Source organism: Heptranchias perlo, chromosome 4, assembly GCF_035084215.1.
Source record: "Heptranchias perlo isolate sHepPer1 chromosome 4, sHepPer1.hap1, whole genome shotgun sequence".
Taxonomy (NCBI): domain Eukaryota; kingdom Metazoa; phylum Chordata; class Chondrichthyes; order Hexanchiformes; family Hexanchidae; genus Heptranchias; species Heptranchias perlo.
The window spans coordinates 26,603,061-26,615,182 of record NC_090328.1 but is presented as its reverse complement, the minus strand read 5'-3'; the positions used below and the strand labels follow the sequence as shown (position 1 = coordinate 26,615,182).

The 12,122-nt window shown below is 39.8% G+C and overlaps 2 protein-coding genes across 3 annotated transcripts in view; one reads left to right on the top strand and one right to left on the bottom strand.

The window, feature by feature from the left end:
• LOC137320796 (uncharacterized) overlaps positions 1–12,122 on the top strand; it is a 40,671-nt gene that overhangs the window by 19,564 nt on the left and 8,985 nt on the right. For both annotated transcript variants that reach the window (XM_067982640.1, XM_067982641.1), the window contains exons 7-8: positions 5,783–5,943; positions 10,351–10,468. In XM_067982640.1, coding sequence (XP_067838741.1) covers positions 5,783–5,943; positions 10,351–10,468 — 279 coding nt within the window. The remainder of the gene's footprint in view (positions 1–5,782; positions 5,944–10,350; positions 10,469–12,122) is intronic.
• Positions 8,279–12,122, bottom strand: part of LOC137320797 (uncharacterized) — a 51,598-nt gene continuing 47,754 nt past the window's right edge. The window contains exon 6 of the mRNA XM_067982643.1: positions 8,279–9,665. Coding sequence (XP_067838744.1) covers positions 9,659–9,665 — 7 coding nt within the window. The 3' untranslated portion in view covers positions 8,279–9,658. The remainder of the gene's footprint in view (positions 9,666–12,122) is intronic.

Genomic DNA, 12,122 nt, shown 5'->3' with positions numbered 1-12,122 from the left:
CTGTCTGTCAACCAATTCTCAATCCATGCCAGTATATTGCCCCCAATCCCATGTGCTTTAATTTTGCACACTAACCTCTTGTGTGGGACCTTATCAAAAGCCTTCTGAAAATCCAAGTACACTACATCCACTGGTTCTCCCCTATCCTACTAGTTACATCCTCAAAAAAAACTCCAGTAGATTTGTTAAGCATGATTTCCCCTTCATAAACCCATACTGACTTTGTCCAATCCTGTTAATGCCTTCCAAATCAGCCTGATGTCTGTATTAGGACCACTGCTCTTTTTGATATATATTAATGACCTGGACTTGGGTATACAGGGTATAATTTCAAAGTTTGCAGATGACAAAATAATGTGGAGGATAGTAACATACCTCAGGAGGACAAAGACAGACTGGTGAAATGGGCAGACACATGGCAGATGAAATTTAATGCTAAGAAGTGTGAAGTGACACATTTTAGTAGGAAGAATGAGGAGAGTTAATATGAAGTAAATGGTACAATTTTAAAGGGAGTTCAGGAACAGAGAGACCTGTGGGGGTATACGTGCACAAATCTTTGAAGGTGGCAGGATAGGTTGAGAAAGTGGTTAAAAAAGCTTACGGAATCCTGGGCTTTATTATTAGAGGCATAGAGTATAAAAGCAAGGAAGTTATGCTAAACCTTTATATAATGCTGGTTAACCCTCAGCTACAGTATTGTGTTCAATTCTGGGCACCACACTTTAGGAGGGATTTCAAGGCCTTGTAGCAGAAGAGATTTACTGGAAGGTACCAGAGATGAGGGACTTCAGTTATGTGGAGAGACCGGAGAAGCTGGGGTTATTCTCCTTAGGGCAGAGAAGGTGAAGAGGACATTTTGATATAGGTGCTCACAATCATGAATGGTTTTGATAGAGTAAACTGTTTCCAATGGCAGACGGGTCAGTAACCAGAGGGGACAGATTTAAGGTGATCGGCAAAAGAGCCAGAGGAGACATGAGGAAACATTTTTTTACGCTGCAGGTTGTAATGACCTGGAATGCACTGCCTGAAAGGGTGGTGGAAGCAGATTCAATAGTAACTTTCAAAAGGGAATTAGGATAAATACTTGAAGGGAAAAAATTTATAGGGCTATGGGAAAGAGCAGGGGAATGGGACTAATTGGATAGTTCTTTCAAAGAGCCAGCACAGGCATGACTAGCCAAATGGCCTCCTGTGCTGTACCATACTATAATATGATTTCAGCAAGCAAATAACAGTACTTAAATAAATAAACCACGGGTTACATGGCTGCATAACTGCTCACTACTTCTGATTTGATTTTAGTACTTTATTAAATTTCCATCTTGACCTTGTGTATTGCGTAGAGTGAACGCTTTCTTAATATGCAATTTTTGATCTTGCTTTGGTCAATTCCTGCCTGTTGACTCATTCCATGTAGTCATGAGTTCTTAAAATCAGAGCCAATTTGTTGAATATGCACTACTCAGCAATGAAGTCCTGAAACTGTTATGTTTCGCCTCTCTTTTCTTGTAGGGCTTAATCATAATGTTAGTTATCCCATGATACTGAAGGCCTTACATAAATTTCACAGGCTAAATTGCTGAATATTATTTCAAATGTGTGTGTTTAGCACTGCATGAAAGAGAGCACAATAGCACACTTGTGTTGAGAACAATCGTGTGTTACAGAATCATATGATCTCCTATGCCACAGGATTCTGTGGTCCATTGCACCTGGGCCAGCTCTCAAAGTCCCATTCCCCCACCTTTTCTCCATATCCTTTAAAATTTTTATTTTTCAAATATTTATCCATTTTCATTCTAAGTGCTTTTATGGATTCTGCTTATACCACTGTTTCTGGTAAGGCATTCCATTTCACCCAAGATAATTATGGATGAAAAAGGGCATTCAGCCCATCTTGATTCATCCATCCAGGGAAATCAAGGATGGGTAATAAATGCCGGCCTCGCCAGTGATGCTCACAAGCCAAGAATTAAATTTTTTTTTTAAAAAAGCATCCCCTCAATTACAGTATCTAATTGTTTCTTAAATGATTCCGGGTTTTGCCTGCACCGTTCTATCCAGGAATCCATTCCATGTGTTGATCGCTCTTTGTAAGAAGAAGAACTTTCTGATATTGATCCTAAATTTACCCGTTACTTGTTTAAACCTGCGTTCCCCTTGCACTACCCTTGCAATTTTCTTTAAAGTAATATTCAGGATTTATCTTTTTCATACCCATAAACTATCTTATACCTGTATATGATCATCTCTCACGTGTAAAACCCACGTTTCTCCAGTCTTTCCTCTAACACTAGGAAGCAGCCTTATGGCTCTTCTTTGCACTTTTTTAACCATTTGTGGATTTCACTGGCAAAGCCAGCATTTATTGCCCATCCCTAGTTGCCCTTGAGAAGGTGGTGGTGGGCCTTCGTCTTGAATCGCTGCAGTCCGTGTGGTGATGGTACTCCCAAAATTATGTTAGGTGGGTTGTTGGGATTTTAATCCAGCAACACTGAAGGAACAACGGTATATGCTTAAGTTAGGATTAATGTAAAGAATCTTACAACACCAGGTTATAGTCCAACAATTTTATTTGAAAATCACAAGCTTTCGGAGATTATCTCCTTCGTCAGGTGAGCGTGGGACTCCTTGAACGTTTCGCATTTATAGTCAGAGAACAATACCTAGTGATTACAAATAATCTTTCCAACTGCCCGTTGTCAAGGCAATCAAAGTGTTCAGACAGAGAGGTGTTACCTACAGGATCACCGAATACACAAACGGCCAGGACACAAGACAGAGAAAGAGAGAGGGAGAAACATCCGAAAGGAAGAGAAAGACAGAGGATGACCCGTTGTATTAAAAACAGATAACCTTTATTCGCTGGTGGGGTTACGTGTAGCGTAACATGAACCCAACAAGTAATGGGCAGTTGGAAAGATTATCTGTAATCACTAGGTATTGTTCTCTGACTATAAATGCGAAACGTTCAAGGAGTCCCACGCTCACCTGACGAAGGAGATAATCTCCGAAAGCTTGTGATTTTCAAATAAAATTGTTGGACTATAACCTGGTGTTGTAAGATTCTTTACATTTGTCAACCCCAGTCCATCACCGGCATCTCCACATCATAAGTTAGGATTGTATGATATGCAGGTGATGGTGTTCCCACGTACCTGCTGCCCTTGTCCTTCTAGGTGGTGGAGATCTTGGGATTAGGAGGTGCTGCCAAAGTAGCCTTGGAGACCAGCCATTGTGCATCCTGTAGATAGTATACACTGCAGCCACTGTACATTTGTGAAGGGGGTAGATATTTAAGTTCGTGGATGGGCTGCCGATCAAGTGGGCTGCTTTGTTCTGGATGATGTTGAGCTTCTTGAGCGTTGTTGCAGCTGCACCCATCCAGGCAAGTGGAGAGTATTCCATCACACTCCTGACTTGTGCCTTGTGGAGAGGCTTTGGGGAGTCAGAAGTATTCACTTGAGTATTCACTCGAGTTTAGAAGAATGAGAGGGGATCTCATTGAAACATATAAAATTCTGACAGGGCTAGACAGACTGGATGCAGGGAGGATGTTTCCCCTGGCTGGGGGGGTCCAGAACAAGGGGTCACAGTCTCAGGATACAGACATTTAGGACTAAGAAGAGGAGAAATTTCTTCACTCAGAGGGTGGTGAACCTGTGGAATTCTCTATCACAGAAAGCTGTGGAGGCCAAGTCACTGAATATATTTAAGAAGGCGCTAGATAGATTTCTAGACACAAAAGGCATCAAGGGGTATGGGGAGAGAGCGGGAATTTGGTATTGAGATAGAGGATCAGCCATGATCATATTGAATGGCAGAGCAGGCTTGAAGGGCCGAATGGCTTACTTCTGCTCCTATTTTCTATGTTTCTATGTGAGCCATCAACTTACCTGATCTAGTAGCCACGGCATTTATGTGGCTATTCCAGTTTAGTTTCCAGTCAATGATGACCCCAGGATATTGATTGTGGGGGATCTGGCGATGGTAATGTCCTGGTGATGCAGTTAAGCTCTCTCTTAGATGTTATCATTGCCTGGCACTTTTGTGGTGCGAATGTTACTTGCCATTTACCAGCCAAAACCTTGATCTTGTCCTGGTATTGCTGCATGCGGGCATGAATTGCTTCATTATCTGAGGAGGTACATCTAGCACTTATGTCTCCATTGTGCCTTGGTAAACTGAACTGGACACAGTACTCGAGATGTAGTCTGACCAGACCAGTGTACAGTTTGATCCTCTGACTTGTACTCTACCATTGTGGTTATATAGTTCAACATTCTGTTTGGCTTGTTAATTGCTGCTCAACTTTGGTTGTGCATGTTTAGTATTGAGTTTGATTGCTGTTCTAACAACCATCTGCATTTTTTAACAGAAATTCTCCTTACCCCTTTCTCGATAATAAATTTATACCCTCTAGTTACTGATTCACCTGTGGTGTGTTCCTTTCAGCGAGTTGCATTTTTTCCCTTTTCTTTCCAACCCACAAAGTTTGTATAGAATGACAAAATCTCTTGTTCAGAAGGGTTCTGCCAACTCCTTGGTTGACATGTCAGGTTGTGCACTTTCCAAGAGTGAAATGGGATCTCTGCTTCTTCCAGACAATCTTTCCTTCAAACTGGCAACATTTCACACCAGTGTATAGCTGAAATGGGAATTTGTGAAGACTGAGAGTTTCAAACTCTGGCCTTCTTGTTGGACTTTAGTGTTGATATCAGGACTTTTCTTCTAAGTGGTATTTTTAAGGATATTTAGATGAAGCCTCAGATGTTGAATTAAATATTGTAAACAATTTTACAACACCAAGTTATAGTCCAGCAATTTTATTTTAAATTCACAAGCTTTCGGAGGCTTCCTCCTTCGTCAGGTGAACGATGTGAAAATGAAATCGCATTTATAATTCACAGAACAATGCTTGGTGAGTACAGACAGTTTTTTCAACTGCCCGTTGCCAAGGCAATCAGTGTGCAGACAGACAGGTGTTACCTGCCAGGTCTCACAGAATATACAAATCACCAAAAAAAAAACAACAAACAAAAAAAAAGAGATAGAGAGGTAGAAACATAGACAAGACAGCAACTGACCCGTTATATTAAAAACAGATAACATTTGTTCGCTGGTGGGGTAACGTGTAGCGTGACATGAACCCAAGATCCCGGTTGAGGCCGTCCTCATGGGTGCGGAACTTGGCTATCAATTTCTGCTCGACGATTTTGCGTTGTCGTCGAGCAGAAATTGATAGCCAAGTTCCGCACCCATGAGGACGGCCTCAACCAGGATCTTGGGTTCATGTCACGCTACACGTTACCCCACCAGCGAACAAATGTTATCTGTTTTTAATATAACTGGTCAGTTGCTGTCTTTTCTATGTTTCTACCTCTCTATCTCTGTTTTTTTTTTGTTTGTTGTTTTTTTTTTTGGTGATTTGTATATTCTGAGAGACCTGGCAGGTAACACCTGTCTGTCTGTACACTGATTGCCTTGGCAACGGGCAGTTGAAAAAACTGTCTGTACTCACCAAGCATTGTTCTGTGAATTATAAATGCGATTTCATTTCGAGGATTTCATTTTCACATCGTTCACCTGATGAAGGAGGAAGCCTCCGAAAGCTTGTGAATTTAAAATAAAATTGCTGGACTATAACTTGGTGTTGTAAAATTGTTTACAATTGTCAACCCCAGTCCATCACCGGCATCTCCACATCAGAATTAAATATTATCATCGCTACTAAATGATGTCATTTCTTACTTAGTGTAATTTGTTTAAACTGCAGGATAACATTCAACGACAGTTTGAAGTGCCCTTTCATCGTGTGCATGTGACCTTCGTCCTGTATATAATGTTGTACATTGCTGGGATAACGGTGCTGCTTTACTACCTAGTGGATAACATGATTCAGAAAAGCAGACTCACGCCTAAGAGAATAAAGATCTGGTAAGTTTCTCATCGCCTAATGTACGTATACATACAGCCACATCTTTTTGTTTCCCTTCTGTCTCCTTCAAGAGGAACATTGTGAGGGCCTAAGCCGTAGAACCGTACAAGTTTACGGCACAGAAGGAGGCCTTTTGGCCTATCGTGTCTGTGCCATCTGTTTGTTAAAGCAATCCACTATACTTCTCCATGGCCACTTTCAATCTTACTTTTAATCTGTCAAAAGTAGCTTCCTTTGTGGAACATGGAATGCTTGTCAGGGGAGCCCATCACTCTCCACCCTCAACCCACCTCTTCACAAAAACAAAGAGTTGTCTGGTCATTATCTCATTGCTGTTTGTGGGACCTTGCTATGCAACCTACCTGGTCTGGCCTCCATGACCCGAATCCCACAGTATGTGGTTGACTCTTAATGCCTTTAGGGCAACTAGGGATGGGCACTAAATGCTGTCTTGTCAGCATCGCCACATCCCAAGAACAAATAATGGAAAAAAGTAAGAACGTTGTAAATGTTGGAGTTTTTACAGCAATTCTCAGCTGGTTAAAGCCGTTCTTTTATGCCTATTTGTAATTAATTTAATTCATTCTCGGGATGTGCGCATCATTGGCAAGGCTGGCATTTGTTGTTGATCCCTAGCTACCGTGAGAAGGTGATGGTGGTACTTCTTGAACCGCTGCACTGTAGCAGTTTGATACAACTCAGTGGCTTGCCAGACTACTTCAGAGGGCAGTTAAGAGTCAATCACATTAGTGAGGGACTGGAGTCACATTAGTGAGGGACTGGTTAAGGACAGCAGGTTTCCTTTCCTAAAGGACATTAGTGAACCAGTTGGGATTTTACGACAATCCGACAGCTTCGTGACCACTTTTACTGACACCATATTTTGTTATTTCCAGATTTTTTTTTTAAGCTACATTTAAATTCTCAAACTTCCATGGTGGGATTTCAACTCACATTCTCTAGATTACTAGTCCAGTAACATAATCACTACATTAACGAACCAAGTAAAATTAGTAAAAACAAGGATTAAAAAATACAAAATGAAATTTATACCGCTCCTTTAAAATATATTTTGTAAACCGGTTTATTTTTGTGACCTCACAAGCGGTAGCATATGTAAGAAGTATTCCTAGTCCCTATATAACATACATGATATAATTGTTTTGCATTTCTCCTTAAAGTCAGAAATGCAGAATTTATTTTTAAATTTCAGTGTGCATAAATATTAAGGGTTTTCACACCATTGCATGATGTACAATAATTATTTTGCCATAACCTCTAGTAGTATCCTGGTATTCTGTTCACACTACTGAAACAAAGCTGTACAGCTCCACGTGGCTACCAACATGTTCAATTACTTACCCAAAAAAGGGGAAGCTAGATAAATGTATGAGGGAGAAAGGAATAGAAGGATATGCTGATAGGGTTAGATGAAATAGGGTGGGAGGCGGCTCGTATTGGAGCATAAACATAGGCATGGATCTGTTGGGCCAAATGGCCTGATTCTGTGCTATACATTCTGTGTAAAAATTAATCTCTATAGTGTGGTCACTACAATCACGCCTTTTTGTGATCACAGGTTTAAGTCCTGGGTGAGGATATTGGAGTCTCCGGACATTGTCCTGTACGCCATATGCTAACTCTTCTAGTCATAGGTTTTAACAGTCTAGTCTAAACCAGTGTAGTCCAGTAGAAATCGCTGACTAGCCACTAGTGTGGCTATGACAACACCATTTTAGCCACATGCACTCATTTTAGTAGAAAATGCCTTACACACAATGCAGGTAAATGTACTTCACATGTACATTTACTTTACAAACATCTACCACCATTCTGTGCAAAACTTTGCGGTCTTTCTCCTTCACCAAAGATTGGAATTCTGGTATGATCAGACCCAGCACATCTTGGTGCAGTTTCTAGATTTGTGCCCAGCAGTTGTGAGCGAAACTTTGACTTCATAAGAATGATAGCTGAGAATATTGACTCCCACAGCAAGTCACTCCAGACCACCCCTTGCTCTCCGCCAAGAATGCAGTTGGATATTGCTTGCCTTTTGCAGTGACATGCTCTGTTGGAGCTGTTCATTATTGGTTGGGCTTGCTTTCTTCTGTTGACCTGGAGTGGTTGTTCTGATTGGTTGAACTGACTACGATGAAAGCTCCTCTCTTCATACAATGTTGGTGCTGTTTCCATGGTGCTGAAGTCTGGTATTTTTCACTCACATTTCACACCATTTTAGCAGATAACCAATAAGCAGGAACCAAGGAAGTAAAGCACAAAACAATCAAAAGACGTGCCCTCTGCTTTTCGCCTTATTATTTAATCAACAAACGCACAAAAAGGATAAAGTACACATGCATACTCCATGCGAATATGAGTATTGAGATCACATGCCCAATGACTGTGTCTATTACTCATTTATTTACTAATTAAAAATACAATTAGCCATATCTGAATTCAGAATTAGTCATATAGGCTAGTGGCTAACATATTGGACAGCAGTGGTCTAAACCATGCACAGCCTAATCTCACCCGCATTTGATCACTGGTATTTCACTGTGCTTGTAAACCTCCAATGGGTAAAATATTTTTGTTGGAGTTTTGGCCTAGAAATCGAATGACAAAATGCACAGGTCTGCTCTGAGTTGTGTTCACAAAATTTGTATTTGAAATCCATCAGTAGATTCTAGCAATGTGTTATGCTTTATGTACAGCATTTTAAACTGATCCCTCAGATATTAGATTATTTTCCTACAGTATGTTGCCTCATTGTAAATTACAGATGCATACATATAAAGGTGAAACTGACAGTTAAAACAACCCACCACAATTCTGATCTGTTTCTAATCTGTTTTCAGGCATGTATAGTTTAGTTGTGGACATTGTTGAAGTTATTAGAATTTAACTTCAAATATTTAAAAAATGTCTAAATATTTTGTCTGTGATATGACCCACTGTAACCAATTAGTTAGATGATAACATGCCTATGGAAAAAGATACCATGACCTACAATGTATTTCTTGATATCTTCTGCTTGTAACAGAACTGTCCTTGGTGTAGGAGAGAGTTATGTAATGTGCTATGTACGGCACAGACAATCTATTTAAAGTATGCTTTAGAGAGCTACATTAGTTATTTTAGTCCAAGGTTATTTAAAGTTCTCTATTATACTCCTCATGCCAATACAAATTGTTTAATGATTTCACGTCGGGACTTTTAGATTCTTCAGTTAACTTGATATAAGTAAAACAAAATAGATTTATGTAATTCTGTTAGTGTATCACCATCAATCTCTTAAGACACTCATTGAATAGTCCTTGAGATAATTACAAAATTGTCTTGTAATACGTTTTTACTGTCACTAGATGTCACCAGCACACTTGGTACAGGAAAAGTCTGGCTGGTTCAAAAGATACTATGGGGGTAATTTTCACTTTCACTGCCTGGGCGGCAACCTGGCGTGTGGATTGCCCACCTGTATAGAACCCGCCTGAATTTTGGTCCATTGGTCACACTTGCCTCATGGTTAGCCCTTGGCTGATCAGGACTGGAATCTGGAGGAAACTAAATGCATTTCCTGCTGTTGTAGACTGGTTGCTGAAATGTCGTACCAGGCAATCCTTACCGAGTCACCAAGCGCGATAGTGTTTCACTGTATTTAAGACAGTCTACCAGATGGTGGACTTTCAACTTTCCATAGTAGTTGGAATCATTTCAGCATCTGTTGGATGTAAATGGCTGTTGTTAGTGTAAAGTGGAACAAATAACACCTCCTATGTTGGTGAAATTGGAACTGTGACTGAACTATTAACAGCAGAATTTTGCACCTGCATGTCAGTTACCATTTCTAATCCAGTCTGTTTGCATATGGAAAAAAGTGAAGTTACCCTACCTGCTTCATAATGCATGCTCTATGGAATACAGATCAAATTTCACATTTTGGAAGTTATTTGACTTTTTTTCGATTTTTCCTGTTGCAATACATTTAGATTGTCTGTCTATGTTTGTAGTTTTCTTTTATTTTTTAATTCCCTTTGGTGCTTTCACTGGTCCGAAACACTGGTGAGCCATATCAAAAAAACACACTCGCTTGCAACATGGTGATTGCTGCCCAGAGTGGTGCCCTGTGTAGTTTGTAAGGGCTACTTAAATAGCCGTAAATGACCTCCACTTATATGTGAATCTGCTGCTGGGGTTGTGGGGTGATGAGGGGAGGGCGAGGAGGAGAGACGTGGCGGACTTGCTCTAATAAATTGATAAAACCAGATTCATTGCAAGTCATATTGTTAATTGGTTTTTGGGGTATTGTACTAGCTCCAGCTGTTACACTGGAGCAGCACAGTGCTATTATAATGCTGTCTGTTGACAAAACCGTTCATAATAAGTGTATTTGCTCTTTTAAATAGGTTGACTCTGCTGGTGGTCACTGCATCTTGGACCTTTCTTATGATAAAGCTGCTGGTTGCTGCATACCACCTGGAACGTGCAATTGAAGGAACAGTCCATAGATTGATAGAAGAACTGGTAAAGGACATAGATTATCACTTCATAGCACTGTATAACTTTAAATTATAACCACAGCATGCAAATTAGATGCTAGCTACAGGTATTTTACACTATTTTAATGAATTTTTGAAATAATAAACTTAGGAACATAATAAAATCCAGAGCAAGATAAGGTCACACAGCCCTTTGAATCTACTGAACCCCGAGTCCATGTATAATTATTAAATCAAGAACTCCCCCGACTTGTTGATCCTCTATTTTAAGGAACACCAGTTCCCTTCCCAAGGAGGAAATAATCCGACAGTGCTGTTAAATATCTCTAGAACACTGAATTCTATATCTTGAATTCTACATCTCAATAGATATCGATGCAACTCCTTTATAGAAGTGCTGATTGATCCTGAATCAACTACCTTCTCTAGGAGTTTGTGTGTGTGTAATAGATATATTTCTAACTGTGTTCCAGAAAATATATCTAGTGAGTAGTTGGTAATGTATACAGTAATCTTCCTCGTGCTTTTAGATTAAAGGTGTATTGCTGGAAAGCCAGATCAGAGTGTGCATTTTGAGCAGGTACAATACATCCGAGAACCCACTCTTTCTTCCCCCCCCACCCCCGCCTTAAATCTTCAAAGGCTGTGAAATCTAGAAAGTTCAGCTTTCATTTTTTTTTGGTAACTTTTAATTAAAATAGTAAATTAAGTTTAATTAATGAGCTGCTACAGAATAAGGGTCAGTGTTGATGCTATAAGATTCAAACTGATGATAATGAGAACACGACACAGTTTGAAAAAACACTATTGGGAGTAAGCTAAAGCTGGTGACATGTTAAAGTTTCATATAGTCCCGAACTGCAGTGTAAAAATAGCATAGGGTTCAAGTCAATGATGTAAAAAAAATTATATTTAGACTACTGCAGTGATCTTAAAATGAACTTGGAGTTGAGTTTTACACGATAACACCCACGGTCTTAGTCTAATTATGGTGCATAGCACAGGGGAATGCCTAGAAAAAGGGAAGAAGCATTACAGAATGGTTTAAATTACACACCCTCATTCCTGTGCCATTATTCTAATTTTGGCCTCTTGCATCGTGATCTTAATAGAATGAAATTAATCTATAAAATCTGAAGATTGTAGTAGTGGTTTACAGTCAGAATGAAGTTCTGTAAAGAATCTGAAAACTTCATTTCAATAAGTATATGAATAAACTTATTGCATTACAAGATATTTTCTTTCACCTTCACTGAAACCCAAGGAGTTCCTTCGGTTATCGCTGCTGTTATACTAATCTGGGCAGCGCAGAAAGACTTATTTAATCAGTTTGGGTAGAGATAAGAAATAGTAAAGGCAAGAAGTCACTTGTGGGAGTAGTTTATAGGCCCCCTAACAGTAACCACACTGTAGGGCAGGGTATACAGGAAGAAATAATGGGGGCTTGAGAAAGGAACAGCGATAATCATGGGTGATTTTAACCTACATATAGATTGGAAGAATCCGATTGGCAAAGGTAGCCTAGAAGATGAGTTCATAGAGTATTTTTGGGACAATTTCTCAGAGCAGCACGTTCTAGAGCCAACAGGCTATTCTAGATCTGGTAATGTGTAATGAGACAGGATTAATTAATGACCTCATTGTAAAGCAGCCTCTAGGTAGCAGTGATCACAATATGA